Here is a 25822-nt window from a genome sequence, read left to right as displayed (position 1 = left end):
CGGTTGCGGTAGCGGGATGGTGAGTGCCAACGACAGGGGCCGGGACAAGTGGTAAAAAAAATGGAGACAAGGCTGGTGGTTGGCCAACTTGTGGGTTGAGTACGTACTGTGTAAGGTTCTCTTGTTCCTGGCTTGGCAGCTTTATTGTTGCGTCTTCATTGACCCCTGAATTTGGCTATGCTTTTGTATGTCGACTATAGGCGGTGCGGCATCTTCAGTTAAACTTGTGTGTTCATAAGTAGTTATGCTTCAGATACATATTCAATTCCAGCTGTCATTACAGTCAACCGTTTTGTTCTCTAAGTAATATCCTGTATAGCCCGCCAGTTTCCAGCCCGCTTTTTTTGTTGTGTCGTGTCCGTCCGTCCGTCTCTTCACTCATGGTGTTGTGTGTGGAACTAGTAATTATAAGTTGTGAGAAAGTTCGGAACCTCCTCCTCTTTGCATCCATCCATCCGTTCAACCATCGACCGTAATGGCAACTATCAGAAAGGCCAACCAACAACAATCCCGTATTCCTGCCCCGGCTTCAGATTAGAATAGCATATATAAAAAGATATACAGGATAGTTTGATCGTCGTCATGAATGTGCCCCAATCACCTGGCGCATTTCCCCGTCATTAGTACATGAAGAAGTGTCTTTCTTTCTTTCTGACGTTTCTTCTCTTCTTCCCGGACAATGCCAAAGTGCCAGTCAGAGGACAGACAGACTAGCTGCTGCCCTATCTGACACCTAGCATACATCACTTGACCTCCGCAACACACAACTGATTACTTAGTTGCTGTTCTTGTTGTACCGCGCCTTGCCGATGGTAAAGGGGACGTAACGGTACTTGATCATGTGCTGGATTTGCTTGCGCACTGTTTTGTATTGTTAGCTTCCGTTTAACAAGGTCAAATAAGAAATGACCTTGGCAGGGGGCATCGGTGCAACGTTAAACGTACTGGTAAGGATAAAGAGCATGAGCCAGTACATAACCAGCACGGGCCAGAACACGGGGATGTTGAAGATCTCGAACCAGCTGCAGACGAAGGAAATGGCGACGGCGCGGGTGGCCGAGTGCCAGAACTTGAACTCGGGAAGGCGGCGGATGAAGGGTCTGAACTCCTCGTCCTGCTTGGTGGGGAGGGTGCCGACAGAGCCGTCCTCCATCTCGTTGTCGAGGGCGTCGCTCGAGGGGTCGAACTTGGGCGTCAGGAAGGCGAGAAAGAGGTTGAGAAGGTAGATGCCGAGGGCGTAGGCGACAATGTACCAGCCTTGCGCCACGAACACCCGGAGGAAGAAGAGGAGCAGGGCCACGCTGGTGCCAACCCATCGGTACGTAACATAGGGCGTCGATTGATCGAGGAGTGCTTGGTATTGCTGAGGGGGTCAACTGTGTTAGCTATCAAGACAGTAAAGACGTATAGTCTATTAGAGAACATACCCTCTGGAGCTTGTTGCTCTGTGCAGTGAAAGTGCCAAAAGGCGTCATCGGCTCCTCCGCGGTCTCCATTGCGACGGTATTGGTATTGGTAGGGGTCTAAGTGTAGCTCGGTTTGCTTCGTTAATCGATCGTGTCTCGTTGATATATCGTGTCCAAAACCGTTCGACCGAGAGGTGGTGTAAGTGGTGAAGGTATTCGTGGGAGTTGGTGGTTGCAAAGGGAAGACGATGTTGAAGTGGAAGGGAAAAATGATTGTTGGACACGGCTGCGCAGTACTGTAGGTAGATAGCTGTAGTAAAGTAGCAGCAGCACAGGCACTGGCACTGTATGTAGAGGTACCTTGTAGGAGGTTTGCGCGTTATCCAGTTCAGAGCCCAACAGGCGCAATGACGAGACGTAACGGCGGCCGCGGATTGGGGGAGGGGACCTGCCGTGGACACTTTCCCCGTGGCGGGCAATCTGGCATCAGCCACGCAACACGAGCCTAGACCTGGCTCGTGAAAAGGGGGTGGAATTTCTTGGTCGGGTGGTCTGTGGCGCTAATGTTTATTGTTAGCATCCGTCAGACCCGCTGAAACCAAACACCCCCTGACAAGTGTGGCTGGTGAAGAAACGTCTCCCCAAAACCAGAAAAGACATGTGGTTGCAAACAGACAAGGATCAACAAGACAGGCATTCCCCAATTGACGTCGTTTAGACCGAGGATAACCAGTCGGGCCAAGCGTGTGGGGAACTGGGGAACGGGCGGGCCAGCTGGGGAAACGGGACCTCTTGCTTGTATCGAAGCTACCCCTCGGTTCTACGGGGCAACTTATATAAGCTGTGCTCATTGATTTCCGTGTTTACATTACGTTGTTGCTGCAGGTGTTTTGTTTCTCCCTCTTGCCATTGACCTTTTGTTTCCGTGATTGTCTTGTCCGAAACAACCACCAACCAACACACAACAATAATCATGCGTTCCGTTGCCTTCAACTCCCTCCGGGGTCTATCCCGGGCCGGCTCCCGCTTCCAGCCCGCTACCCTTCCCCGTGTTGCGGCTGCTGCCCGTGCCTATTCTACTCCTGCTGCCGAGAACCAGTATGAGTTCATCCAGGTCTCCGAGCCCCGTCCGGGTGTCGGTCAAGGTAAGCATTTCTTATACCTATACGTCGATTCAACTATACGCTCTTCAATCGTCACCCCGGGATCTTCAACGGAACCCTTGGACGGCAACAACCATTAATACATAACATGCTAACACCCCTCACAGTAACACTCTCCCGTCCCAAAGCCCTCAACGCGCTCTGCACCCCTTTGATCAGCGAACTCAACACCGCCCTCCTCTCCCTGCAATCCTCCCCCACCATCCGCTCCATCCTGCTCACGGGCTCGGAGCGCGCCTTCGCCGCCGGCGCCGACATCAAAGAAATGGCCCCCCTCACCTTCTCCAAGGCCTATTTGGAGTCTTTCATCGAGTCCTGGTCCAACCTAACTTTCACCACAAAAAAGCCCATCATCGCCGCCGTCTCCGGACACGCTCTCGGCGGTGGCTGCGAGCTCGCTTTGATGGCCGACATCATCTACTGCACCAAGACGGCCAACTTTGGCCAGCCCGAGATCAAGCTGGGCACGATCCCCGGTGCGGGCGGGTCGCAGAGGCTGACCAGGGCGGTGGGGAAGAGTAAGGCTATGGAGCTGATTCTCACGGGCAAGAGTTTTTCTGGTGAGGAGGCGGAGAGGTGGGGAGTGGCTGCTAGGGCGTTTGGTTCCTATGAGGAGTTGATGGAGGCGTCCTTGAAGACGGCGGAGGTCATTGCTGGGTACTCAAAGGTGGCCGTGCAGGCGGCTAAGGAGGTGGTTAATAAGTCCCAGGAGGTCGGGCTGAGGGATGGTGTTGAGTATGAGAGAAGGGTGTTCCATAGTTTGTTTGGAAGCCAGGATCAGAAGATTGGCATGAAGGCTTTTGCGGAGAAGGGCAAGGCTAAGTGGGTTGATGAGTAAAAGGGTGTTTTGAGTACATGGCATAGATGAACAGTTGTTGCTTGGAAGTATAGAACATGAATAAAACATTATGATGAGCACGAGGGGTGGTACTCTGTTGGCTTTGTATCCCGATACGATGATGACCTTTGTGGAGATGTTATCTTATGTTGAAACATCGCTTTCTTGGAGCCAACACCTTCCTCATTTGAACCAGCTTCAAAGGCGACGTCAGAGAACTATCACTCTCAAGCCCACTCTAGGTCTAAGCACTGCATACCCAGCCGCCTTTATGTGTATTCACAATATCAAAACGGGACAGCGAAGGTGATGGTAACGAAGAATGAAATGTTATTTCCTAAGAAAACAGAGTTGTACCTACTGATACTACGAAAATTAACGGCGCACACATCCCATCCATCTCCGGATGAGATTAACCAAAAAAAAAAAAAAAAAAAAGGGAACCAAAACAAAAACAAGGAAAAGAACCACTCACCTCCCATAATCCTACAAACTCTCCTCTAATACTCTCCCGCCTTTACTTACTTACCCCCTCCTTGCTACTAACATTACCACTACCACCACCATTACTCATCACCAAGAAAAAGCCCATGACTTACCAACCTAACCGAGGTAAGGAAGAACGTCGTCGAGAAATAGGTAGCAACAGGCACAGCGAAGGTCTGGGCAAGGTGAGTCTAATAAGAATTATCATTCTACCTCTTCCCAAAATTATATCTGCATGCCCGTGTGGCCGTGTGGCTGCGTTGCGTCTATCAAGATCGTCTAAGCATAAGTAAACATTGTCCGCTTTTCCATCGTAAGAGTTCGTTCGTTGAGGATAAATGCGTGTGCATGAGATGTATGTATGCAATCTATAATAAGACAATTAAGCAATTCCCCCGTGCAACCCTTTTCGGAATCTGCCCAGTAAAAACAAAACGCCTTGCTTGTCGCCAGTGTGTTGTGACTCGGGATGGATGTATGTGATGTGCCATGTGCCATGTGTAGTGTGATGTATAGTAATGACATGTATGTTCATATACCAATAACCCCTTTCCTTCCCTTTCCTTCATTCCCTTTTCCCCTCTCTAAAACACCGAAAAAAAAAAAGAAGCTCGTGCGTGGTATCATTGTTGAAATAGAAACGAGAAAAAATGCCGCAGGCATCATAAAAGATGTATGTATGCATGCATGAACGAGGAAAAATGCCCCTCCCCAAAACTCCTCAAAGAAAAAAATAGCCATACCCAACCCGACCTGTCTGTTCGTCACTCACTCACTAAAACTAGTAGGAGTACTCGGGAAACTCGGTTCCGACTTGCGCTTCATCAACTTAGGATTATGCTGCCCATCCAATCCCAGCTGCCTTGATGCCTCCGTCAGCGTATTCTGATCAGATGATACATTAGTCTGATCAGTCTGATCGGAAGCAGGCCGGCGGTCGCCGCCGCCGCCACCAGAAGCATCAGGCGGGAACTGGAAGCCCTCGTGAATCGTCTCCTCATGGTGTTGTTCCGGGTTCGTCGCCCTTCTGCGCATGCTATGCCAGCCGTTCGGGTTGATACCGCCACCGTTACCACCATTATTACCGCCGTTGCCGCCGAAGACGCTGTTACCGGCAAAGATGCCAGGGCCGCCGGGACCGCCGCTGCCTATGCTTCCATGATGTGAGTCTCTATTAGAGTGTCGCGCATTTGTACCGGCGGAGCCAAACTGCACCGAGTGCCAGTTCTGCGGGTGAGGACCATGGTGATGACGGTGTCCGTCCGGCGTAGCAGTGCGTGGCGGTCCAGGATGGAGGAGGGCGCCAAAGATGTGGCCGCCAATATCGTTGCTGCGTTGGCGCCAGTGACGCCTGCGGCTCGTCCTGCTGGTAGTGCTCCACGCATCGCGGCCGGTGCTCATGGCAGAAGCATGCGATCGCTGTCTATCGATCCTGTCGTCCTCAGAAGAGGACTTGCTGTTCAGATCCTTGGGAAGGCAGATGGCACGGTCGAGACCGTAGGGAAGACCACGATGACGACCTCTGATTAGCGTCATGATAATGAACACCTTTCCGGCCGTGCTGAAGATGGCCGATAGCGAGGCGTTGCCACTGGAGTAACCGAGACTCATGCCGACGGTGCCGTAGGCGCTGATGATCTCGAACATGAGCGCGAACATATCAGTCTCGCCGTTCATGATCCGCGGACCTTCCGAAATGGCGAGCATGAACCAGAAGAGGGCGATGAACCACAAATCGAACGAGAGCTGGCGACGCAAATGGGAGCCAATGTACGACAGGTCGCTGGATGGAGAAGCGTTCTCCCCTTCTCCTTCTTCGTGTTCCGGGTTATTGTAGATGCCCAGAGACATCTCTTCGTACACGTTTGTGCGACGGATCGACATGGCGATGGGGAGAACACTGATGTACATCATGATCATGTACGACACCTTGACGGCCGGGTGTAAAGCCGCGAGGTTGATGCAGGAAAAGCCGGCCGTCCTCGTTGAGGCTGCCTCAAAGAACCCGTTAAGGACCTTGATGCCGGCAGGTAAGTCGACAACAGGCCCAGTTCCCAGGTCCAGGACGACGAAGAAGACAACGTCTGTAATGTTGAGCCCAATCAAAATAAAGAAGAGCCACCACGTTGCCCCAGACGGGAAGAGAAGGATGAAGCAGCGACGAGGATGGTCCAACAGGAACCGCACTTCTTCGTAAAGGCCCGAGTCACGCGGTACGACGATGGACATGACCCAGATGATGAAACGCAGCATGACGGGGAAGCCCGTGTTGCCAAGAATGATGAGAAAGCACAGCAGCAGCAGAGGCCAGACAGCAGTATTGAACGAGTTCATGCTGTCGGGGGTCAAGGTATAGCCCAGATCCATGAAAGCAGAGTTCGTGGTAAAGAAGGCCCACCAGACTCTGCTTTGGCCAGCGGCATCAACAACCTGACCCCAGTGGTCCTCCTTGAGGATCCACGGCAGCAAGCCGACAAGTCCCATCAGATAGAAACCGAAGAAGTAGCAGAGGATGATCTTCTGCAACAACTTTAGTACACGGTACTCAATACCTCCCAGCTCCTCGCGCTGCTCTTCCGTCAGGTCGTGGAATTGAGAGTTACGTCCCAGTGTCGGCTCCCAACTGAGATAGGGCGTCGGCTCCATCTTGTCTCTGGTAAAGGCTGACCGCATGGCCGAGAGCGATGCGCGCCTAGACATCCTCGAATTTGTCCTCTGCAGCTTAGGATCCACCTCCTCCTCGTCAACGCGGTTCACGGTTGATGTTCGTGTATTCCTCCTGAACTTGAGATGGTTTATTTGCGGCACGAAGGAGTGGCTGAACGTCTTGGCATCGTCGACAATATCTTCCGTGTGCGTTTCGTGTAGCTTGTTCCTGTCTGGTTCCTCGATGGTGATGGTTTGTTGTGGGCGGCCATTTACCATGACCATGGGCGTAGGCTGGGCTGGCGCGCGGTCGTCCTCCTCGGCCGAATCGTCGACCCGTCTAGGCTTAGCGCCTCGCTCCATATCTCTCGGACCAGGAATTCGAAGAACCTCGTCGTCTCGGTTACGCTGTCGCTCAAGGATGGCGATATGCTCCTCGTCCGTTCTAAGGGGAGGAAGTTTTATCGCATCCAAGCCTTCTCCATCGCTCTTCTTGACGGTGCCGGCGAACCTGATCTCGGGCTGTCGACGGGCGTCTTCGGGGTGATCGGGGTCTCGCTGATCGGGGGCGGCGCGGCTATCGTACGTAGGCTTGTTGAACGAGCCCAACATGATGCCGTCGTTGGTCATGCGTGGACTACCCGAACCGTGCATAACGGTGATCTGTCTGCCGCCAACGCCTCTTTCCCCCCTTTCCGCCTGTGATAGCATGTCGGCCCGCATCTGCGATTTTGACTTTGATATCGTGCCTCTCCGCAGCTTGGCATCCTGGACGATGGTTTGCAACTTCTTTTCGAACCAGTACCTTCGTAGGGAAACTGTGTAATAGCCGATTGCTATTGGATTAGTGAGCATGGTAAGAAAGAAGATGACGATCTGTGAGAAGGTGTTGATCAGGTTGAGATCGATGGTGTTGAGGCCGCCTTGGGTACATGACCCAGCAGCGAAGAAGAGGGCGTCAACATAGGCGATTTTGCCCCGGTGAGAGGCGTATATGAGAATCGACCCGACTATCGTGAGGCCAATAATGAGGGTATCTATCAACAGTTAGCATGGATACACCTTTTAGGGGAGTGGGGGTCATAGGAACTTACAGTGTACTGTTTGATACTTGAAGTGTTTTTCGGTCACTAGTTTCCTAGGCTGAAAACCAATACTGTGCCGTATCCGCATCCATTTGTCCTGGACTACACCGCGTAGTCGTTCCATGGTGGGCGAAAATGGCGGCATGTGGTATTATCGTAAAAAGAGGTCGCCCCTGAAATGTTGAAGGATGTCGTCAGGCAAATAGGGGATAGGGGACCGGGGGGGTTGAGAGAACAGGAACGGAGACGGCCCCGAAATCGCCTCAAGTCGACACAAAGGTCGAAACGGGCAACTTGGTGGTGTGCCTCTAGGAAAGTGTGTACCGATATCCTATATATGTGTAGTAAAAAAAAAAAAAATAGTAAAAAAGGTTGATCGAGGGTGTGACAGGGTGATGTGGTAACAGATTCGACGGTTGAGAGATCAACAGAAGGGATTACTGGATTAAGACAAAGGCAGGGTTGACCACAAGCATCAGAGCATATGTGATGGAGGGGCGGGGCCTGGGGTATTTGAGGAAGAAAAGCAATTGAAGGGTATTGATAAAGAATTATATAGGTTAGAAGTGTAGCAAAGGATGCCTGACGAGTGATGAAGGTTTGTAGTGGCGGGCCGGGAAAGAAGAAGGAGGGATAGGGTGAGAGGAGGATGGATGAATTCGCTGGGAAAAGAAGCTGTCGGCGATGATTGCATTCACTCGTCCTGCAGAATGAAGGAATATGAGGGAGGAGGCTCCAGTCTCGTTCGTTGCTTTTGGTGGTTTCGACCGAAGAGATGAAGACCTGAAGTCTCCGTTGCCCTTTCCAGTCCAGGGGGGGTTTGGCCGAGCAAAAAAGGTGGATGACAGGAAGTGGAAAGGTAGGTGCGTAGTGGGTGGCAGGAATGGACACTGCACTGGGGGACAGGACCAGCAACCGAGGGTTTTTTTTTCCTCCTCTTTTTTTTCCCGGAGATCTGGGGGTGGTTTTTGAAAGCCCTTGAAAGAGACGGATGGATGGCCTCAAAGCCGCCAAAGACGCAATCCGAAATGTGTTGACGAAAAGACCCGATCCTCAAAAATAAGTATTCGAGGAGCACAGAACCACACCAGCAGCAAAGCGAAGTGATAGGCACCGCCTCTTAAAATGCCAAGAGAGCCAAGAGCAAAGACCCAGATGCGAGATCACAGAAAGAACAAGTCGGAGCAAAGAGGGTGCAGGTGTGCGATGGTCGCCGCCAAGCCCACAGGGACCTGGTAAAGTATTTCAAGGGTTGATGGTGGTGGAAATCGGATCGCCCCCAGCCAAGAGTCAGGGTTATTGCTGGTTGACTGATAAAAACAAAAAAAAGAGCATCCGATATCGAAAAAAAAGCTGTCGAGTTCAGTCGCTGTCGGGTCTTTCCACACATTGTCGGAGGGGCTTACGGGTTGCATCAATCGGATCCACAACGGCTCAAGGGTACGCTAGTGCATGCATATATATAACACTTTAAAAGTCCCGATTGATGAACCATCCTTCAAAGTCCACCACTGTTCGGGTTTCAGCACGTGGACTATGGACCGAGTCGTTCAGTTGTGGATAGATTGATCTTCAAAGGGGGGGATGAGAAAGGCAGGAACAGAGGGAAGAAAGGTCAGAAAGGAGGACTCGTAAGAGGTAAATGAACCTCGGGCTCCCGGATCAACAAAGAACACGTCCCCGAGCTTTATGACGCCGGGGGACGACGGACGGGGGGCGCCAACTTGAAAGAGAGAAAGGATGAGAACAGACCTGTCAGACTCACTGAATGACAAGGGCCGCAGGGGCCTACACTTACCTAAGGTAAATGTTCGCTCTTCGCTCAACAGAACAGAAGAGCAAGGGCCAAGCAGTGCATCATGGAGCCATGGTGGAATTGGCTTGGTCGCTTGGGCCACGACCAGAGCCGAACGACTAAAGGACCACCCATCGTCACCTCAGGGGGGCGGGTCATCGGCAGAGCCGGTCATCAATCATCATCGTCGGGCGCACATAATGACATGCGAGTCGACGGTGATCAGTCATTTTGGGTTGGTTGGTTCTGGATTCGCTAGCTGGCTGTTTGAATCGGCTTTGCCAAGTATTCCAAAGAGGGTCCCCCAGAAAACCTTCATCGGGTCATTATCGACTAAACAAGTCTGGGTGATGAGTTGACCAAGGTCAGGCAGGTAGTCACCGTCGGGTCGGGATAAAAAAGCGAAGGTTCCTTGCAGTCTCTACATTCCTCAACTAATGTCATCGATGGCATCCAATTAGCGATGGAAATCCAATCCCTTATCAAGGACTGGAGATCAGCAACAAAAAAGGCCGAAACACTGCAGTTTGCACGTAAGGTTGTGCCGCCGCCGTGGAAACTCTGGGACAAGGAGACAAGGAGACAAGGAGACAAGCAAATCTCATCTAAAGCCAGGCAGGCAGAAACATCAAACGGCAGCGGAAAGCAATCTGTACCGTAGCTCCGTACGTGGAAGTGGAAGCGACGGAAAGCTGACTGACGGGGTTTCGATCTTGCGGTCAACAAACTTACGTTACACCCAGCTTTACTCGACAAAGGGGTTCCATTGACGACATTGCGCGCGATGCTCATTGTAGAAGGTTCCTGGGACCTGTGTATACCGAATCTAGACCACACACGTACCGTACGGGAAAGAGTCCTGGATTAGGTTATTCTGGTGAATTCGGATGAGACCGGTCGGTGTGGACGATCACCTCATCATGGTACGTACCTACTTGCTGTTCAGATCACACGTTCCGTATGCGCCTCACACATCTATTTACATACCTAGTACCATAGGTACCTACTATACGATACTAGCTTGCAGCTACCCCTCATCCAATGTCAATACTAACTGCAGTTGAGCCTAACCTCCACACTCACCCACGACGGGAAACATCGACGACACTTTCTTGAAACAAAAAGAAAAAAGAAGCCTAACTGAACAATTCGATTGTTCGTTCGGACATTGATGTGTTTATCTGATACAGAGCTATTGATCACTTGATAAGTGTTGACAATGGGAGGTCAAAGACTCGTTGTCATATCGAATCTCGAGTACACAAAGGTTTCTTGGTCCCTTTATTTCTCTCGTCGAGTTTCGCCGAGTTCAGTCCACCCGTTTAAGTGTTCAACCAACAATCAACAATGGAACTTAGCTAGGTAGATGTAGGTACAACCTCACACGCCTCCTCCGTGTACACTCGCTCCAATATGGCCCGTTTCACAACCGGCAAAGGCGCACCTGCGCAATCCATCTCTAAACCAGTAAACCCCGAAGATCCAATCGTCTATCCCCGACCGCGGCCAAGAGAACTTAATCTGGAATACCTAATTGGATTTGGTCGAGCCATTCCTAAAATTTCCCGGGTTCTGTCCTGTGTGAAGTTGATCATTTTGAACATACTGGTGATCACGGTGATTGCCAAGCTTTTTGTCCACTCTTTTCGTCTACACTACATATGGTACACATGGTATTGTACGTCAGGTACGTAAGTATACTCTTGAAGTGTAAGCCCAGCCTTTCTTATTCCAACGTTCGACGTCGGCGGGAGTACCGAGCACCGGTTTCGGATTTCAACTGCCGAACTGTCATGGTAGGCTACCAATTGGACGGTTGGCTGGTTATCTAAGCGATGTGATGTGCTAAAGCCCTGTGATGGAGGGTGGGTGGTGGGTTATATGTATGTAAGGTAGAGGAAGCCATGTCATACACTCCTACTCCTACCACGAACTGTACACATGGGGATAAGAAAGGCCTGTGATTAAAGAGACCACTGGTGTTCTGTCTGTGAGGACTTTACATTCTACTTGCCTGGTCATGACCACAAATTCAGGTGCAGATGACAGAAAAAGTGAACCATTATTTTGAACTTCGCAGGTATGTAAATAATTCAACCGCTGCTTGAACACACATATATGTAAGTGCATATACCTCCAAGGAACCCCTGATCAGCCATACTGATTTTGATGTCGGTTATGTGATGGCTATGCCATGGCAATTTGCGAGTGCAACCGCATTGCTAACGGAAATCTCGATGCAAAAAACTCGGATTAACACCCAGATGGGAATCGACTTGTCATCATTACCTACGCTGTAGTCATTTTTAGGGATACCACGATGTTAGGAAAGTAATGTTTTACAGACGTCTGTGTGTCTATCAATCATGCTGTAAAACTCCATGGCGGAGAATACACATACATAAGCTTACCTAGTCTGTTACTCTGTTACTCTGTTTGACAGATTTTGTGGCTATGTTGACTAGCCTCTCGTCTCTTGTGTACATGTTACCATGTCATTTGTGTTCAGTGAGTGGTGTAAACCGAGTTGACCTTCTCAGTATTCTCTTGTTGCCTTGCTAGGCTGGTGCAAGTTAGTAATGGGAACACGGAGAGTCCGAAGTTGGAAGTCCACATGTTAGCAGAGTTGTTTATTTAGATGGTGCTGGGATTAAAGTTGGGTTACCGATGGATATTGACCAGACGGATTGAGCCATATTTTGGTTGGTTTTTAGCATGGTTGTGATCTGAACAGTCTTTGATGTGGAAGATCGAAAGACTAAGACACTGAGGAAGTTCTGGCAAAGGTCCGATAAAGAGGGAACCTCAAAACCGTCCGGTTCATGGATAACTTCCGGCGGGTTACTTTTAGAGCCCCAAAGTTATTGAACACCAGTACGTGCTTTGAGGGCCTGCGTTCTGATCAACCTCACGAGTCTGATAACCCATCTCTGACAAGAAAACCCTCTCTTCATGTGGCATCCAGACACTGCCACACAACGAACCGAACCGGACCGGGCGACCTTCGAAAAACCCATCAAATTCTTTTGCCCCCGGGGATTTATCATACATGTACATGGTATACACAGCGATCGTCTGTTCACCCCAATTCACAGATTCCGGCTTTACTCTCACTTCGAGGTCACTGTAGCTTTCACACTACATATAGCTTCCTTGAAAAAAGGGGATATCCCATAAATCTCAGAGAATAATCCCCTCCCTCGCTCCACTAAGCCCATTCACAAGAAGCTTAGTTCTTCTTCTTGGACACCTGACCCTTCTGCTTTCCACCGCCGCCACCAGTACCGCCCGTCAAGCCCTTACTGCTCAACACCTTCCTCATCTTCTTCCAGGCGAACACGTACTGCTCGACGCTGCCCATGTCGTGCTTGGGCTGGCGCATGTACATGAGCTTGGCGCGTCTCGCGCGCTTGGCCCTTCTCTTGATGATCTCGATGCCCGCCACGTTCTTGTTGTAGATCTTGTACCACATCTCCACGCCGACCTTGCCGAGGTGGTTTCGCAGGAGGATCGCCGTGTCGATGCCCGAGCGGCGGATGGCCAGACACACGCCCGCGAAAGGCTCGCCGCCGCGGCGATGCGTCACCATGAGCACGTCGCCGACGCGGGCGGCGTGGCGCGCCTTGGAGAAGAGGGCGGTGCGCGCACCAGTCGGGTCCATGCGCGCGATCTGCTGCTGCGTGAGGAGAGGCATCGGGTCCGAGGGAGGCTTGGTCATGAACGGTGGCAACTTCGTGTTGGCGATCTTGAAGGCTTTGGACTTGGCTACTACGCTCGAGGGAGGAGGGGTCTTGGGGTTCTTGGGAGGTGTGAAGACGGCGAAGGCGGTGCGGGTTTCCTTGGTCTTCTTATCGGCGATCCTGACTGTTGTTGGTGGGTGCTGGTTAGTTACATGGCTATGTAGGCAGGTAGATCGGATGACATGTGGAAACGGTGACGTGAGGCCGTACAGAAGTTGTGATCGGGCAGGGCGCCGGTAGACTGGGTGGTGGAAGCAGCGACGGCTGTCGCATAGCCCCGGATGAGGGACTGGCATAGGCCGGCCTTGAGGCAGCCCAGAGGCCGTCGGGAGAGCGGTGCTGTGACGTTCATAGTTGTGATGTCGTGTGTGCGGTGCGGTGTCCCGGACTCGGAGTCGGACTCTCTGGACCGCCAGAAAGTGGAATTGGCGAAGCAAGTGGCAGCTCTCCTCCTCCACGGCCGAAGGTCGAATTCGCGGGACCCGGGGCGGGCAGGCTGCACAAGACGTTGGAAAATGGATCTTCGAGCAAGACGGTGCTGGCTCCCGATTGGCCGTGCGCAAGGTACACGACCCATAAAAAAGTATATGGTCCAATCACAAATCTCCTTTGCGGCTACAGGGGGGTGGTTACTTTTTGACGGCGGGCTGGCTTGCGCATTTTCCCTTGGCGACAATCCCCTCCACGCTCTCTGAGTCTCTGGGTCCGCTCGCACGGTTGGGGTCGCGAATTCAACATCGAAAAGAACCACTTTTATTTACGTCCCGTCCGGTTCCTGTCTCCAGTCGACTCCGGTCTCTGGTCTCCAACTCCCCGACTCCCCTCTTCGATCCTCCGTCCCCTCCGAGTCCGGTCGTGTCCCACCAACCCCGACCGACCGCAACCACCAACATGGCCGGCAGAGCTCCCCAGCATGCCCTCCGGGTAGGGTCCAGGGCAGTCCCCGAGGCTCTTTCGAGGCCCGCGCAACAATCCAGATGCTTGTCGTCGACCGTACCTCGCCAAGGCATGTCCTCCCAAATCGCCACCATCTGATTGCGATCTGTCGCTGGAGCTCGATATGCGAATGCGCTCCACCCCGCTCGGCTTCATGATGGCAGTCACTACATGGCTGTCTTAACCCAGCAGCAGACTTGCTAACACCTCCTCCGCCTACAGCCACCTACCCCGTCGTCTCCTTCAACAAGACCTCGTCTCCTGAACTCAAGGAAGCCCTCGAGACCCTCCGTGAAAAGGTCATTCTTCCCACCTACCTGCCACCCGAGCTACGACAGAAGATCTTCAACAAGAAGTATGAGAAGGAGCTTGCGCACGACCCCGTCACCATCCAGATCGATGGCCAGCCCCAACGGTTCACCTACATCAACATGATGACGGACATGCCCAACACGCCCAAGAACATCCGGTCCGCCCTCCTGAAAATGAAGGACGGCGGCGACTTTGCCAACCTTTCCGGCCTGCTCGAGGGCATGCAGCGCGCCAACCGCAAACTCCCATACTGGCTCTCTGCCCAGATCGTCCGGAAAGCCTGCAAGGCCGGCCAGCTGGAGCTGATCCTGCGCATGGTCCGCGACGTCAAGCGCACCGGCTTCACGCTCGACCGCCACGAGACTGTCAACGAGCTCCTGCACTGGATCCAGCGTTGGGCCTGGAAGAAGGACTATAGCGAGCCCGAGACGCGCAAGGCGCTCAAGGAGGTTCAGGAGATTCTGGAGGCCCTGGAGGGCGATGAGAGACACATGAGCAAGGACCGCCAGAGGCAGGAGTCCCTTACGTCGTTTCCCTACTACAGCGACCCTCAGTTCCTTGTCGCCAGGCTAAACTTGGCAGCCGAGCTCGCTGCTCGCAAAGTAACCGGAACGCAGGATGCGGAACAGAAGCTCACCAGCGCCAACAACGTCAAGAACCTCCTCAAGTACGCCAAGCAGCTCGTCAAGCTGTGGCCCGCCGACAAGGCCCTCTTGGACATGTACAAAGATGAGGCCTACGTTGCCAGGGTCGATCTTCGGTACATCATCAAGCCCCAAGTGCATCTCCGCTATGCCAGCTTCGCGCTCCAGGGCTTGAAGAGGGCGGCTGAGGTTGTCGGAAAGGCCGGCGATGGCCAGATGGCGGCGCAGCTGATCAACAGGGCGACTGCTGTCGAGGCTGAGGCCCAGTTGGCCTATGCCAAGGTTGAAGATGGCATGGCCGGCCAGAAGATTTACGAGATGGTTGTTGGTGGAAAGAAATAAACGCTTGTAGGCAATGAGTAACAGAAACGAGCTGTTTCCCATCTTTCTCTCTCGTCATCCTCTCCGCGAGGTACGGTATGTATAGGCGACTAGCTTTGTATATGTAGGATGTGTATATGACGGACTGTAAGATACCATGAGTTTGAGTTGACGAATGGCACAAAAAGTAGACACAAAGAATCCTGCAACTTTTTCTTTAATTTTGATTTTGCATGAACGATACCCGATTACCTGCTACATATGTACAATAAACCATCTGTTTCCTTTATTTTCTTTTCTGTTAGTTTGTTTGATGTTTCCTTTTTCCGTCCCGAACTATGGCAGAACGATATACTTCTGCAAGCGCTCCGGGATCGCGCCCAAAAGGTTCTTCTGCTCCAGCCACTTCCTCGAGAACAAGCGGTCCGCATACCTGTACGCACCATCGCACAGCACCGTTACGACCGTCGACCCCTTTCCAAGCTTCTCGGCCACCTCCTTAGCCGCAACGACGTTGAGGGTCGAGCTGGCGCCGAGGTACAGACCCTCCTCATCCAGACACCTGTACACCATCTCAATAGTCTTCTCGTCGCTGATGGTCATGGACCCATCCACCAGATCCACATCCTGCTTCAAGTTATCCGTGATGCGGCCCTGGCCGATACCCTCCGTGATGCTCGACCCGCTGCGCTCAATCAGCTTTCCGCCCGAGCTGAAGTACGAGTGCAGCACGCTGCCAGGGGGATCAGCCAAGAAAGCCTTGACCTTCCCGCCCGACACCTCCTTCAGATACCGCGTCGTGCCGGCAAACGTGCCACCGGTGCCCGTCGCGCAAGTGAACGCATCCACTTTCCCGCCCGTCTGCGCCCAGATCTCGGGCCCCGTAGTCTCGATATGCGCCCTGCGGTTGGCAATGTTATCGAACTGGTTCGTCCACACGGCGTTCTCCAGCCGCTCAGCATGTCTTTTGGCCTGGTGGTTGTAGTTCTCGGGGTTCTCGAACGCGACGGCGGGGACGGGATACACCTCGGCGCCGAGCAGTCGCAAAAGGTCGATCTTGCCCTGCGATTGCGTGTTGGGCATGTAGATGACGAGCTTGTAGCCCTTGGAGCGGCACACGTGCGCCAGCCCGATGCCCGTGTTACCTGCCGTTCCTTCCACGACTGTGCCACCCGGACGGAGAAGCCCACGCTCCTCGGCGTCTTTCACCACGTACAGCGCCGCGCGGTCTTTGACGGAGCCGCCGGGGTTCATGAACTCGGCTTTGCCAAGGATTTCGCAGCCGGTTTCTTCGGAGAGACGGTTGAGACGGATTAGGGGGGTGTTGCCGATGGCTTTTTGGAAAGTGAAGGTGGGTGTTAGTGGTATGTTATTACTTGAACTTGAAGAAGATGTTCTAAGAGGATGTGACAACTAGAAGAAAGAAAAGCATACCTCCGACCAAGCCCTGGGCGATACCCTGCGCCTTGGAGACGTTAAGGAGGTGTTGGGAGGGCTCTTGCGGCGCGACCGCGGCCATCCTCCGGAGGGAGGTGGTCGCAAAGGTACGGACGCCGTGACGGAGCATCGGGACGGGATCGGGGATCGTTCGTATATATGCAGGTACTCTGGGGGTAAACGAGAATGCGCGTGCGCTGGCTTGAGATATGCAGACAATAATGGTCACACGAGGGGAACAGGAAGAGGGAAAGAATATTAAAAGAACAATATTTCGAAACAGTAATCCATTTGAAAGAACGACTAATCGACTCATCAGTTCCCTTTCCAGTTACGGGAGCGTGGGGGGGAGGGCCAAGTACCGAATGACGGAATCCGGATAGTGGGGCCATCCTGTGTTTTAGTCTGGAACCGGGCAGCCGGGCGGCGATTATCGGACCTCTCCCAAGATTCCTGGTATACTGACCTCACATTGCGATCTTAACTCAAGCAAATAATGAACAGTGAACAGTTCAGCAGCTGAAGAGAGGTACCGGCAAACTAAGAAAACCAACTCAGGGCACTGACTATGTACGCCATAGAGGAACATGACGAAAGCATATGAACCGTGGGGTTTCCGATTTCAGGAACATGATGATTGGTCGCCCTGGGAATTTCACGAATGTCAAAAAAGTTACAGCGGGGAAGGGACAATCCCGGGGAGCATGTCCCTAGCAGGAACGGTAGGGGCCGCCTACACAGTAGAGGTACTCTACCCTAGTGGAAATTTGGAGATCTTTCGATCTTCAACAAAACAACAACAGCAACATCAACATTTCTGGAAGGGAAAAAGCTCCTCATCACGGCGCGTTATTCGAAGTCAATATCAGTTCCAACAACCAGCGCATTTACACCTATTATTATACGCGGACGAATACGGCCATACGCGATCTTGTTAAAACCCCAGGTATTGAGTTGTCCAGCCATCTGGAATCAGCACCCAGTTCCAACAATATTTTTTCCAACGATGAATTGGTAAACGCGGCGGCGCATCGTTAGACTCACCAGTTTCTGCGTTTTCACTCGCAAAGTGGGCGACATTGACGGCGAAAATGGCGACCATAGATCCCAATCTCGACCCCAAACACACACCTCCGAAAGAGATCAACGAAGAAGATTGGAGCGATTCCTCAGACGATAGCGATGTCGAAACTCCAAGAACCGACGGCGGGGCCGCCCAACAGCAGGAGCCGCAGCAGCAGGTAGAATGGCTTGCCACCTCGCGCGCGAAGCGATCCACGGCCGGTAACCGCATGAAGTCGATGCTCGCCAACGAGGAGCCCGCCGCCGAAGACTCGGATCTCGAACTGCTCTTTGCCGAAGACGAAGACGACGCCGGCTTTACCGACGAAGACAAGGATGACGCGTCCGACGTGCATATGGACTCGTCCTCGGACGACGAAGACGACAAGGAGGGCGCTGCCGCCGACGACCTCGAGGGCGAGAAGGAGCTGGAGCGCCAGGCACGGGAGAAGAGAAACGCGCAACGGAAGAGAAAAGCCCAGGAGGCTATTCCCATGAAGTTCAGGAAAAAGGTCCGCATCGAGCAGCCGCCGTCAGTCTCAGCAGGGGATAGTGCCGCTGGCAGTCCTGCCCCGTCGACGACAGGCACTACTCCTGCTCCTGCCTCCTCCGCCCGGCAAGGACCGACACCGCGCCCGCCTAGACCCAAGAAAAAGTCGGAAAGGACGAGCTGGTTGCCAACCCCGGCCGATATGCCCACGCGAGCGTCCGAGCGCAGGACGACCAAGATGAGCAAGGAACAGCTTCACCAGAAAATGATCGACGACGAGATCCGCCGGAAGAAGCTGATGGAAAAGATGGAGAAAAATGCAAAGAGACTAGAGGCATTGAAGAAGCCACCAATGACACAGGCGGAGCGGTTGGCCGAGGCGGCTTTGGTGGAAAAGAGGAATGAGAAGAGCTTGAATAGATGGGAAGAGGCGGAGAAGGTGAGGGAAGAAGAACGCTTGAGAAAGATTGCGGCCCTAAACAATCGCAAGCTGGACGGTCCGGTGGTCACTTTTTGGAGTGGTATCCAGACTTTGGAGGAAGGACAACAAAAACACGTTGGCAAGATGGTGTCCATGGAGGAAAAGCCCGTTAGGAGGAAGAGGCAATCTGTTAGCGCTACTCTTGCTGCGCAGGAGGCGGCTGAGAAAGAGAAGGCAAAGGCTGAGGAAGCTTCTAAGCAAGCATCATCGAATGAGAAGGGGGATATTCCGATGACAGAGGCGGTCCCCAAAGAGGAACCTAAGGCGGAAACACCAGTGGAAAAAGCAGGCTCATCAACAACATTGCCTGAACAGCCAAAGGAACCAATGTCAACTCCAGACGTTGTTATGAAGGATGCGCCGGAACAGCCACAACAAACACAACAGACACAACTGCCAAAACCCTTAACACTCGCACCTCTTCGAGGACCAATGGCCCCGCCACCTATCCCCCCTCCGCCGCCGCCGCTCGAAACGAAGCCCACGCCTTCATCAGGGGTTCTAGCCGCTCCTGTCCTGGCCCCGCCAGCAGGAGTTGCGCCCCCTATGCTCGATGCCCAGATGCCCGGACTTGCGTTTCCCTTTAGCAACGGGATGTCAAACGTTCTTGCACCGCCCAACACTACTTCGCCTCTTTCAATGCCCCAGTCTTCCGGAGGGTTGAGCGCTCCTACGCCTGCGCCAGCGCCTGCTCCAGCTCCAGCTTCAGCTCCAGCTCCTCCTGTCATGTCTGCGCCGGTGATATCGGCCCCTTCCACGACTCTCACCTTTGCGCCCACACATATACCGGCACCTACTCCTGCTGTTGGTCTACCTCCTCGTGATACATCTTCACCAGCCACCAAAGTAATTACAACTACTATTCAGACTAAGCAGGCACCGACGCCTCCTTCACGGGCTGCCAATGTTAGCCCCAAGAAATCAAACAAGGAGAATAAACCGGCTACAGCAAAGAAGGACGACAAGGGCGAGGAGAGCAACAAGGAAAATAAACCGGAAAATGCGGGGAAGGGACCGGATGGACCCCAAGAAGGGTCAGCAGTGCCCGCTGATCAACCTGCCGCTGAAGGAGAAGAAGGGAAAACGGTCAACAAAGTCACCCGTAGCTGCATCATCCTCCAGAACTTCGATGAAGCCGCCATCAAGGACAAGCAAGTTCAGACGCAGATTATTTTTGGGAGGAGGATGGAGAAGCTTGCCAGTGAGTTTCCCCCATTAATCTTTAGAGTTTCATTATGGTTTAGCTACTAACAATAACCCAAGAACCCGCTCACCCTCCACTCTGCGTCGTAACCGGCCATCCAGCCCGCTACCGAGACCCCAAGACTGGTCTTCCGTACTACAACGCCTACGCCTATCGGGAGATCCAGCGCGTGCACAGGGGTGACTACAAATTCAGCGCACTGCTAGGAGCGTACGTAGGCAGCGGCACGTACGCAGCCAAGGGCGTGCCAGAAAGGTTCCTGAACCCCAACGGAAAGCGATCAACACCAAAAGAAGATCCAGCGAAGCTAGCCAAGCTGAAAGAGGCACAGGAAGCAGAGAAAGAGAAAGAGAAGGAGAAGGAGAAGGAGAAAGAGAAACAGGCTGCTTCTGAGCAAAAGACCGCTAAGGAGGTTGAGGCCTGTGATAGAGATAAAAAGCTGGATAATGTCCAAGCCACGGAGCTACCGCCGCTGAGGGAACCAAAACTACCGCACTTGCCACGAAGGGCGAGTGGCACTGATGTGCTTACAAAAGCGAGGAGCAAAAGCAAGGATACGATACCACCCGAACTGAAGCGGAAAACATCTACGTCCTCGTTACCGGCGACGATGACGATGTCGATGACGGGGCCGGTGGTGCAGGCTAAGTTGGAGCCGATTGATGATGTTGCTCTTCCACCTGCTAAAGCGGCAAGTGCTCCTGCTCCTGCGCCGCCTATTTCTATTTTTAAGCCAACGGCGGCGAAGACAACAGGGGCAGCAGCGAAACAATCACCAGCACCACAACTGTCAACGCCAACGCCACCATTGCAAACGCAAGCTCAGTTCAAGCTCGTGGATGACGCGGAGGTACAAGCACCACAGCAGAAACAAACACCACTGGCAGCACCACAGGCGGAATCGACTTCATCAAGCTCACAGTCAACACCCAAAGCAGCAACACAAACACAACTGCAAGGCCAGCTTTCGAAGAATCATGCTGCAACTCCCAATCCAGCTCCAGCTCCAGCTCCAGCTCCAACCACGCCAGCCGAGCAAAAGATCCAACCAGCAGCATAACCATCACAACCTCCTCCAGTGTCTCCAGCGCCCGTAGCACCGGGAGCAATGGTAGAGGCTCGCTTCCAACCCACCGCTCCCGCTCCTGTGCCGGATATGGATATGTCTTCTTCGCGTTAACATGTCAATTTGAAGAGGACGGTATTGAGGACATCGATGACATTGAGGGCAGCGAACATGGAGAGGGGGACGGGGTGGGAGAGCCACGGACTCGGATTGAGGAGGAGAAGGAGAATGAGGAGTTGGTTGGATGTGGTAGGTGACCGATCCAGCTAGATTGGTGGGTGTATGTATATATACAATGTGGGAAGTAGTAGTGTACTACAAGAATAGTGTACTAGTATCGTTGTTGGTGTTGCAACATGGGCGCGATGGACAGAAGTACATGTAGGAGTAAGAGTATGATTAGCAAGGATAGTGGTAGGGGTAGGAAGAAGATAGAGAGAAGTAAGGGTAAAACGCAGTACATATGAGCAGAAGTACAAAGAAGCAGAATTAAGCACAGGAGCCAAAGTAAAGCACAAGGGTCAAAAAAGATGAGCAAGCAAAGACACAGGGGAATGGGCTCGGAGTACATATATACACAATTTTAAGTGTAGTGTACATATACCAAATACTAAATAAGGTAGCCAAACATCACACTGATACCTCTACCGACTTATCTCCATTGAAGGAGGGCCCTACTCTAACCTCATCCCCATGGGCCCACGGCATTGTTTATTGTTCATGATTACCTACAATACACCATGTTCCTGAAACATTGTCTTCCGTCCCTAAATGAACCACGCAATGCTGATGGACTGATTAATTCTACGTTTGTACGTTGATTGTTACTCTGGGTTTTAGGTTATATCACTCCGGTTCATCGACGGACGAGGTGTAATGTGACAGGTCAAAACAAGGTAACTGGTAACTCCTCATAATGATGAATGGGATGGGATTTGTTGAGAATCACATGCAAAAACCAGTGATTTCGGTACAGTACACACCTACCGCTGCTGTGCCAAGCTTTCTGACAAAGTATGGGGAAAGAATCCACGAAATGGAAAGATTCGTAAGAGATGTCACAGTCAGATTGATGCTTGATGACTTTGTTTCGTTCGGACATATCTGGTCATACGGTCTTTTCATGAACTTCCCACGCGGTACCTCGAAGTTTAGGGGACAAAGAGTTATTAAGAAATTCTTGAATCCAATATGATAGTGGTAATAGTAATATGTGCGAGCACTAACGGACAGAGCTTTGGTCAGATAACGAAATGAACCACCAAAAGTCTTCCGCGCGCAGACACAACACCGATATGGCATCAATGCCGGCGCGGCTTTTCCTTGGTAACGTCCATTCCTTTTTTTGGTCCGAGTTGGAGAGAAAGGCGGCTCCTCTTCTCTCGGATCCTAGGGAATCAACCACAACCCACAACCACCAAGTCAACCTAGGTCAACTTCTCCTTCTCCAATTCATCCCTCACATCTCCAGTCCTCCTCATTCCCTTGAACCAAAAGGAAACGGACCTGGTACAGGTACGCTCTGCGATACCTCTGTTTGTGCGATGGCGCCAGGTTGATTCGTTTCCCTCCACAATGCTCAGCCCCTCAACCTCCCTCCTTTCCCTCTCAACTCTCTCAGCTCCGTCCGTGTCTGGGTATCGGTATGCAGGCTGTCGACTCGTCACTGCTTTAATTGCACTCTAAACAACGGGGTAATATCGAGGCGCCCTATGCCGTTTAGATGTCGATCTGTGAATGTGTCTCCCCTTTCCCACCCCCTTCATTTCCATGGTTCGCTTCCGGGTTGTAACAAAAAACGGGGCCGGCGGGGCCAAAAACATTCCTCACTGCAGGAGTATCCTGGTCTCACAGAATCAAGCACTTCTTGTCCCTTTTACTTGTCTTTTTCTGAGGCGGCTCCAGTGCCGCAACAATGGCCTAGAAAAAAAAGTGGGTTGTCAGCTTTGGCGACTTTCACAACTCACCGACAATAGCCGTGTCCTGGTGGGAATTGCCTACCTCATCAAACACGTTCTTGAGTCCTTCCTGCGTCAGCGCACTGCACTCGACGTACTTGACGGCGTCAAGATCCTGGGCAAGCTTCTCTCCCTGCTTGAACTCTATCATTGACTGCTTGCGCTGGGCAAGCTTGTCCCTCAGTTCCTTGTCGGAGCGCAAATCCTTCTGCGTTCCGACGATGAGGAAGGGCACGCCGGGGCAGTGATGGTTGACTTCGGGAGCCCATTTCTGGGACACGTTTTCGAACGAGGCGGGCGATGCAACGCTGAAGCAGATAAGGAAGACGTCGGTCTGAGGGTATGATAGCGGACGTAAACGGTCGTAATCTTCTTGTCCTGCAGTATCGAACAGGCCGAGCGTATAGGGCTCATCACCGATCCTGAAGGGGGTTTGCGCTTATCAGCTAAAGTCCAGATCAAAGATGGGAAGCGGATGGGTGGTGTTGGCTTATGCTGCATGGGTGCATGCGCGCATTGATGGGATCGGGGAATTGAGAGAAAAGGCAACGTACATGACGGTGACGGCATAGTTGTCGAAAACTGTCGGCACATATTCCGAGGGGAACTTATTTGTTGTATAGCTGATGAGGAGACATGTCTTTCCAACGGCACCGTCACCGACGACTACGCACCTAGAGAAGGGAGGATATCGGTTAGCCTTGTGTTGCTTTGTAGGTTCAGGTTCAGTCTCGCACAATGCGATTGCGATCCGGGAAATGGGCCATGCATCCCAAAGATGCGTGTAAGTGAAGTCAAGCACAGCGGAGCGGTCTAGACCGTCACCACAGGCAGCGACATTCGGGGGGCTTGTAGCACACTCTCTCTATAAGGGGTGGTTTGGCATACTTGATAGTTCCCGTCACCATGTTGACTGATGCGCCCCAGACGGGTTGCAGGACGAGTCGCGGGCTTGATGCTAGGCCTAAGAGCTCGACGACGGAGGTGATGGAGGATGGAGGAGCACTCTCCTTATCGCGCGCTGTGATCAACGGTGAATCGGTGTGGGCGACAGAGGAGTGGAGTCGAAGGGATAAGACGAAGCTGGACGGCTGGGTTTAGGTTGGGGGGTGGGATGGATGGCCGATGTTGATGTTGGCGGTAGGTGGTGGCCGGGCACTTTTGGCGGTACGGGGACCCGGTGGTAGTAGTAGCAGTAGTAGTAGGAAGAGATGGGGTCGATGACGGAGTGAAAGAGGGTTTGCTGCTGGGGGGGAGCTGATGGCGGCGGGAGTAGGTGTGGAAAGCTTAAGGTTGTAGTACGTAGACGGGAGTATGATGGAGAGTGGGCGCGAAGAGGTAGTAAAGTGAGAAAATGAACACAGAATGGAAAGGCAGCTTGCCAGTAGATAGGTTAGGTAGGTAGAGTTGAAGCTCACTGTAGGCGGCGGGCGGGCGAGTTGAGTTGCGGTGGATAGAGAAGCGGAGGGAGTGATTGAGTGGATGGAATGAATGGGTTATGGCAGGTGGATGGAGGACGGCGGCCTGGGGGGATGGTGGAGGACCTATGAATGGCTGCCCTGGCCTTGCAATGGATTGGACGGATTGGATGGGGGTCCGACCGCCAGTGACAGAACAGCGATCAGTTGCGTCTATTGAGAATATCTGTATTGAGGTGTATTGGATTACATGTATGCCAGCCAGATAAAAAGTCCGGACAATAAGCCAAAGAGAGGGGATGGGATATTGATACACAGCACTCTGCAGTCCAATGACTGATGCTAGGGTAGAGACCGGAGCTATGTATCAATATTTTGATTTTTTGATAACAACCTCCTCTGAAGAAGAAGAAGTGTAATCGAGGTTAAAATGACTCGGGACTTGTTTGCCCAGCAGAAGCAAATAAAGAGACGAGGAAATACATATGGGATCCGGCAATTTGCTACAACAAGGGACCAGTGGTGACCCAGTTAGTGGTAGTGGTTGTGGGCTTTTAGGTTTGGGTTGATGTTGTCGTGGGTTTGGCTTTTTTTTGTTGCGCATCGATCAGCCTCATGAAATTTTGACTTGTCATACAAAAGTCGGAAAAGAGACGAAGGAACAAAGAGTGGGAGATGACGGGAATTGACTTGTTGGTGGGAAAGACGGCAGCGGCTTTGGGCCCTTCGCGAACTGCGATTGTGCCTTCGACAGCAGGAAGCTCGAACCCGGCAGGTGCAGACGGAGCAGGCGTGCGACGTGCCTGCAGCCCATGGACACTCCGCTGCTGCTCTAGCTGGCGGGCAATCTGGCAGGGCGAGAAGGGCAGCATCAATGGCCGGCGGTATTGGCACTCTTCGGCAGACTGTGCACACAGACCCGACACAAGTCCGCTGGCTGGCAGGCGGTGGAGGGAACTTGGATCCATGTCACTTATCACAGGCTGTCCCGTTCCCATCTTGCTACTGTTACCTTCCTAACCACGACTAACAGGTCCCGTCACACATCACTGCTGGGTCGGGCAAGATTTTCCCTTCATGCTGATTGCCCGTTGCTAGCTTGGCGGTTGCATAGCTGGACAAAGTTACATTGCTAGCCGACCAAGTGATGCTATCGCCAGGGGTACTGTCGTTGCCAGTGGGCTATCAACCTGGAAGTTACCACGGGCTGGCACCATCGGGGCTGACAGTGGCGTGCCAGTGTCTTGGGCTTATCGACGGGCCGGTCGATCCAATCTGGTGCAACCAAAAGCACATGCTGCACAGTGCATATAGCCGACACCCTTGGAGCTTCG

General features: G+C 52.5%; 8 protein-coding genes across 8 annotated transcripts; 3 read left to right on the top strand and 5 right to left on the bottom strand.

Moving 5' to 3' along the window:
- Positions 1-189: 189 nt before the first annotated feature.
- Positions 190-1910, bottom strand: SMAC4_02209 (uncharacterized protein). The gene is made up of 3 exons (XM_066089728.1): positions 1428-1910; positions 946-1363; positions 190-861 (listed from the first exon to the last, which is right to left on the bottom strand). The coding sequence occupies exons 1-3, from the start codon at positions 1494-1496 to the stop codon at positions 776-778; spliced, it is 573 nt and encodes a 190-aa protein (XP_065946920.1). The 5' UTR covers positions 1497-1910; the 3' UTR covers positions 190-775.
- A 95-nt stretch (positions 1911-2005) lies between these two features.
- On the top strand, positions 2006-3500 carry SMAC4_02210 (uncharacterized protein). The gene is made up of 2 exons (XM_003350449.2): positions 2006-2551; positions 2677-3500. Exons 1-2 carry the CDS (start codon positions 2380-2382, stop codon positions 3405-3407), a joined length of 903 nt encoding a protein of 300 aa, XP_003350497.1. The 5' UTR covers positions 2006-2379; the 3' UTR covers positions 3408-3500.
- Positions 3501-3845: 345 nt separating this feature from the next.
- On the bottom strand, positions 3846-8707 carry SMAC4_02211 (uncharacterized protein). Its single transcript, XM_003350450.2, has 2 exons — positions 7634-8707; positions 3846-7576 (listed from the first exon to the last, which is right to left on the bottom strand). Exons 1-2 carry the CDS (start codon positions 7767-7769, stop codon positions 4662-4664), a joined length of 3051 nt encoding a protein of 1016 aa, XP_003350498.2. The 5' UTR covers positions 7770-8707; the 3' UTR covers positions 3846-4661.
- Positions 8708-12301: 3594 nt separating this feature from the next.
- SMAC4_02212 (mitochondrial 54S ribosomal protein bL19m) lies at positions 12302-13736 on the bottom strand (the record flags this gene model as incomplete). The annotated part of the gene is made up of 2 exons (XM_003350451.2): positions 12302-13283; positions 13370-13736. 2 exons carry the CDS (start codon positions 13734-13736, stop codon positions 12649-12651), a joined length of 1002 nt encoding a protein of 333 aa, XP_003350499.2. The 3' UTR covers positions 12302-12648.
- Positions 13737-13829: 93 nt separating this feature from the next.
- SMAC4_02213 (uncharacterized protein) lies at positions 13830-15536 on the top strand. The gene is made up of 2 exons (XM_066089729.1): positions 13830-14165; positions 14318-15536. Exons 1-2 carry the CDS (start codon positions 14051-14053, stop codon positions 15391-15393), a joined length of 1191 nt encoding a protein of 396 aa, XP_065946919.1. The 5' UTR covers positions 13830-14050; the 3' UTR covers positions 15394-15536.
- Positions 15537-15573: 37 nt separating this feature from the next.
- SMAC4_02214 (uncharacterized protein) lies at positions 15574-17166 on the bottom strand. Its single transcript, XM_003350453.2, has 2 exons — positions 16807-17166; positions 15574-16706 (listed from the first exon to the last, which is right to left on the bottom strand). The coding sequence occupies exons 1-2, from the start codon at positions 17123-17125 to the stop codon at positions 15709-15711; spliced, it is 1317 nt and encodes a 438-aa protein (XP_003350501.2). The 5' UTR covers positions 17126-17166; the 3' UTR covers positions 15574-15708.
- Positions 17167-17900: 734 nt separating this feature from the next.
- On the top strand, positions 17901-21711 carry SMAC4_02215 (uncharacterized protein; the record flags this gene model as incomplete). Its single annotated transcript, XM_003350454.2, has 2 exons — positions 17901-20043; positions 20106-21711. The coding sequence occupies 2 exons, from the start codon at positions 17901-17903 to the stop codon at positions 21104-21106; spliced, it is 3144 nt and encodes a 1047-aa protein (XP_003350502.1). The 3' UTR covers positions 21107-21711.
- A 560-nt stretch (positions 21712-22271) lies between these two features.
- SMAC4_02216 (uncharacterized protein) lies at positions 22272-24578 on the bottom strand. Its single transcript, XM_003350455.2, has 4 exons — positions 23959-24578; positions 23625-23744; positions 23114-23492; positions 22272-23032 (listed from the first exon to the last, which is right to left on the bottom strand). Exons 1-4 carry the CDS (start codon positions 23976-23978, stop codon positions 22961-22963), a joined length of 591 nt encoding a protein of 196 aa, XP_003350503.1. The 5' UTR covers positions 23979-24578; the 3' UTR covers positions 22272-22960.
- Positions 24579-25822: the final 1244 nt, after the last annotated feature.

The sequence above is a fragment of the Sordaria macrospora genome, chromosome 4, assembly GCF_033870435.1.
Source record: "Sordaria macrospora chromosome 4, complete sequence".
Lineage (NCBI taxonomy): Eukaryota > Fungi > Ascomycota > Sordariomycetes > Sordariales > Sordariaceae > Sordaria > Sordaria macrospora.
Note: the sequence above shows the minus strand (reverse complement) of the source record. Positions and strands in the feature narration are given on the sequence as shown.

Coding starts and splice junctions, on each gene's coding strand:
- SMAC4_02209 (XM_066089728.1), bottom strand. CDS start 1,496: ATGGAGACCGCGGAGGAGCCGATGACGCCTTTTGGCACTTTCACTGCA. Junction 1,364..1,427: donor AGAGCAACAAGCTCCAGAGG/GTATGTTCTCTA, acceptor TGACCCCCTCAG/CAATACCAAGCACTCCTCGA. Junction 862..945: donor CATGCTCTTTATCCTTACCA/GTACGTTTAACG, acceptor AATACAAAACAG/TGCGCAAGCAAATCCAGCAC.
- SMAC4_02210 (XM_003350449.2), top strand. CDS start 2,380: ATGCGTTCCGTTGCCTTCAACTCCCTCCGGGGTCTATCCCGGGCCGGC. Junction 2,552..2,676: donor CCGTCCGGGTGTCGGTCAAG/GTAAGCATTTCT, acceptor CACCCCTCACAG/TAACACTCTCCCGTCCCAAA.
- SMAC4_02211 (XM_003350450.2), bottom strand. CDS start 7,769: ATGCCGCCATTTTCGCCCACCATGGAACGACTACGCGGTGTAGTCCAG. Junction 7,577..7,633: donor CAAGTATCAAACAGTACACT/GTAAGTTCCTAT, acceptor AACTGTTGATAG/ATACCCTCATTATTGGCCTC.
- SMAC4_02213 (XM_066089729.1), top strand. CDS start 14,051: ATGGCCGGCAGAGCTCCCCAGCATGCCCTCCGGGTAGGGTCCAGGGCA. Junction 14,166..14,317: donor GTCGACCGTACCTCGCCAAG/GCATGTCCTCCC, acceptor CTCCGCCTACAG/CCACCTACCCCGTCGTCTCC.
- SMAC4_02214 (XM_003350453.2), bottom strand. CDS start 17,125: ATGAGTCGATTAGTCGTTCTTTCAAATGGATTACTGTTTCGAAATATT. Junction 16,707..16,806: donor CGCCCAGGGCTTGGTCGGAG/GTATGCTTTTCT, acceptor CTTTCCAAAAAG/CCATCGGCAACACCCCCCTA.
- SMAC4_02216 (XM_003350455.2), bottom strand. CDS start 23,978: ATGGTGACGGGAACTATCAA. Junction 23,745..23,958: donor ATGGTGACGGGAACTATCAA/GTATGCCAAACC, acceptor TCCCTTCTCTAG/GTGCGTAGTCGTCGGTGACG. Junction 23,033..23,113: donor TCAAGAACGTGTTTGATGAG/GTAGGCAATTCC, acceptor TTTTTTTTCTAG/GCCATTGTTGCGGCACTGGA.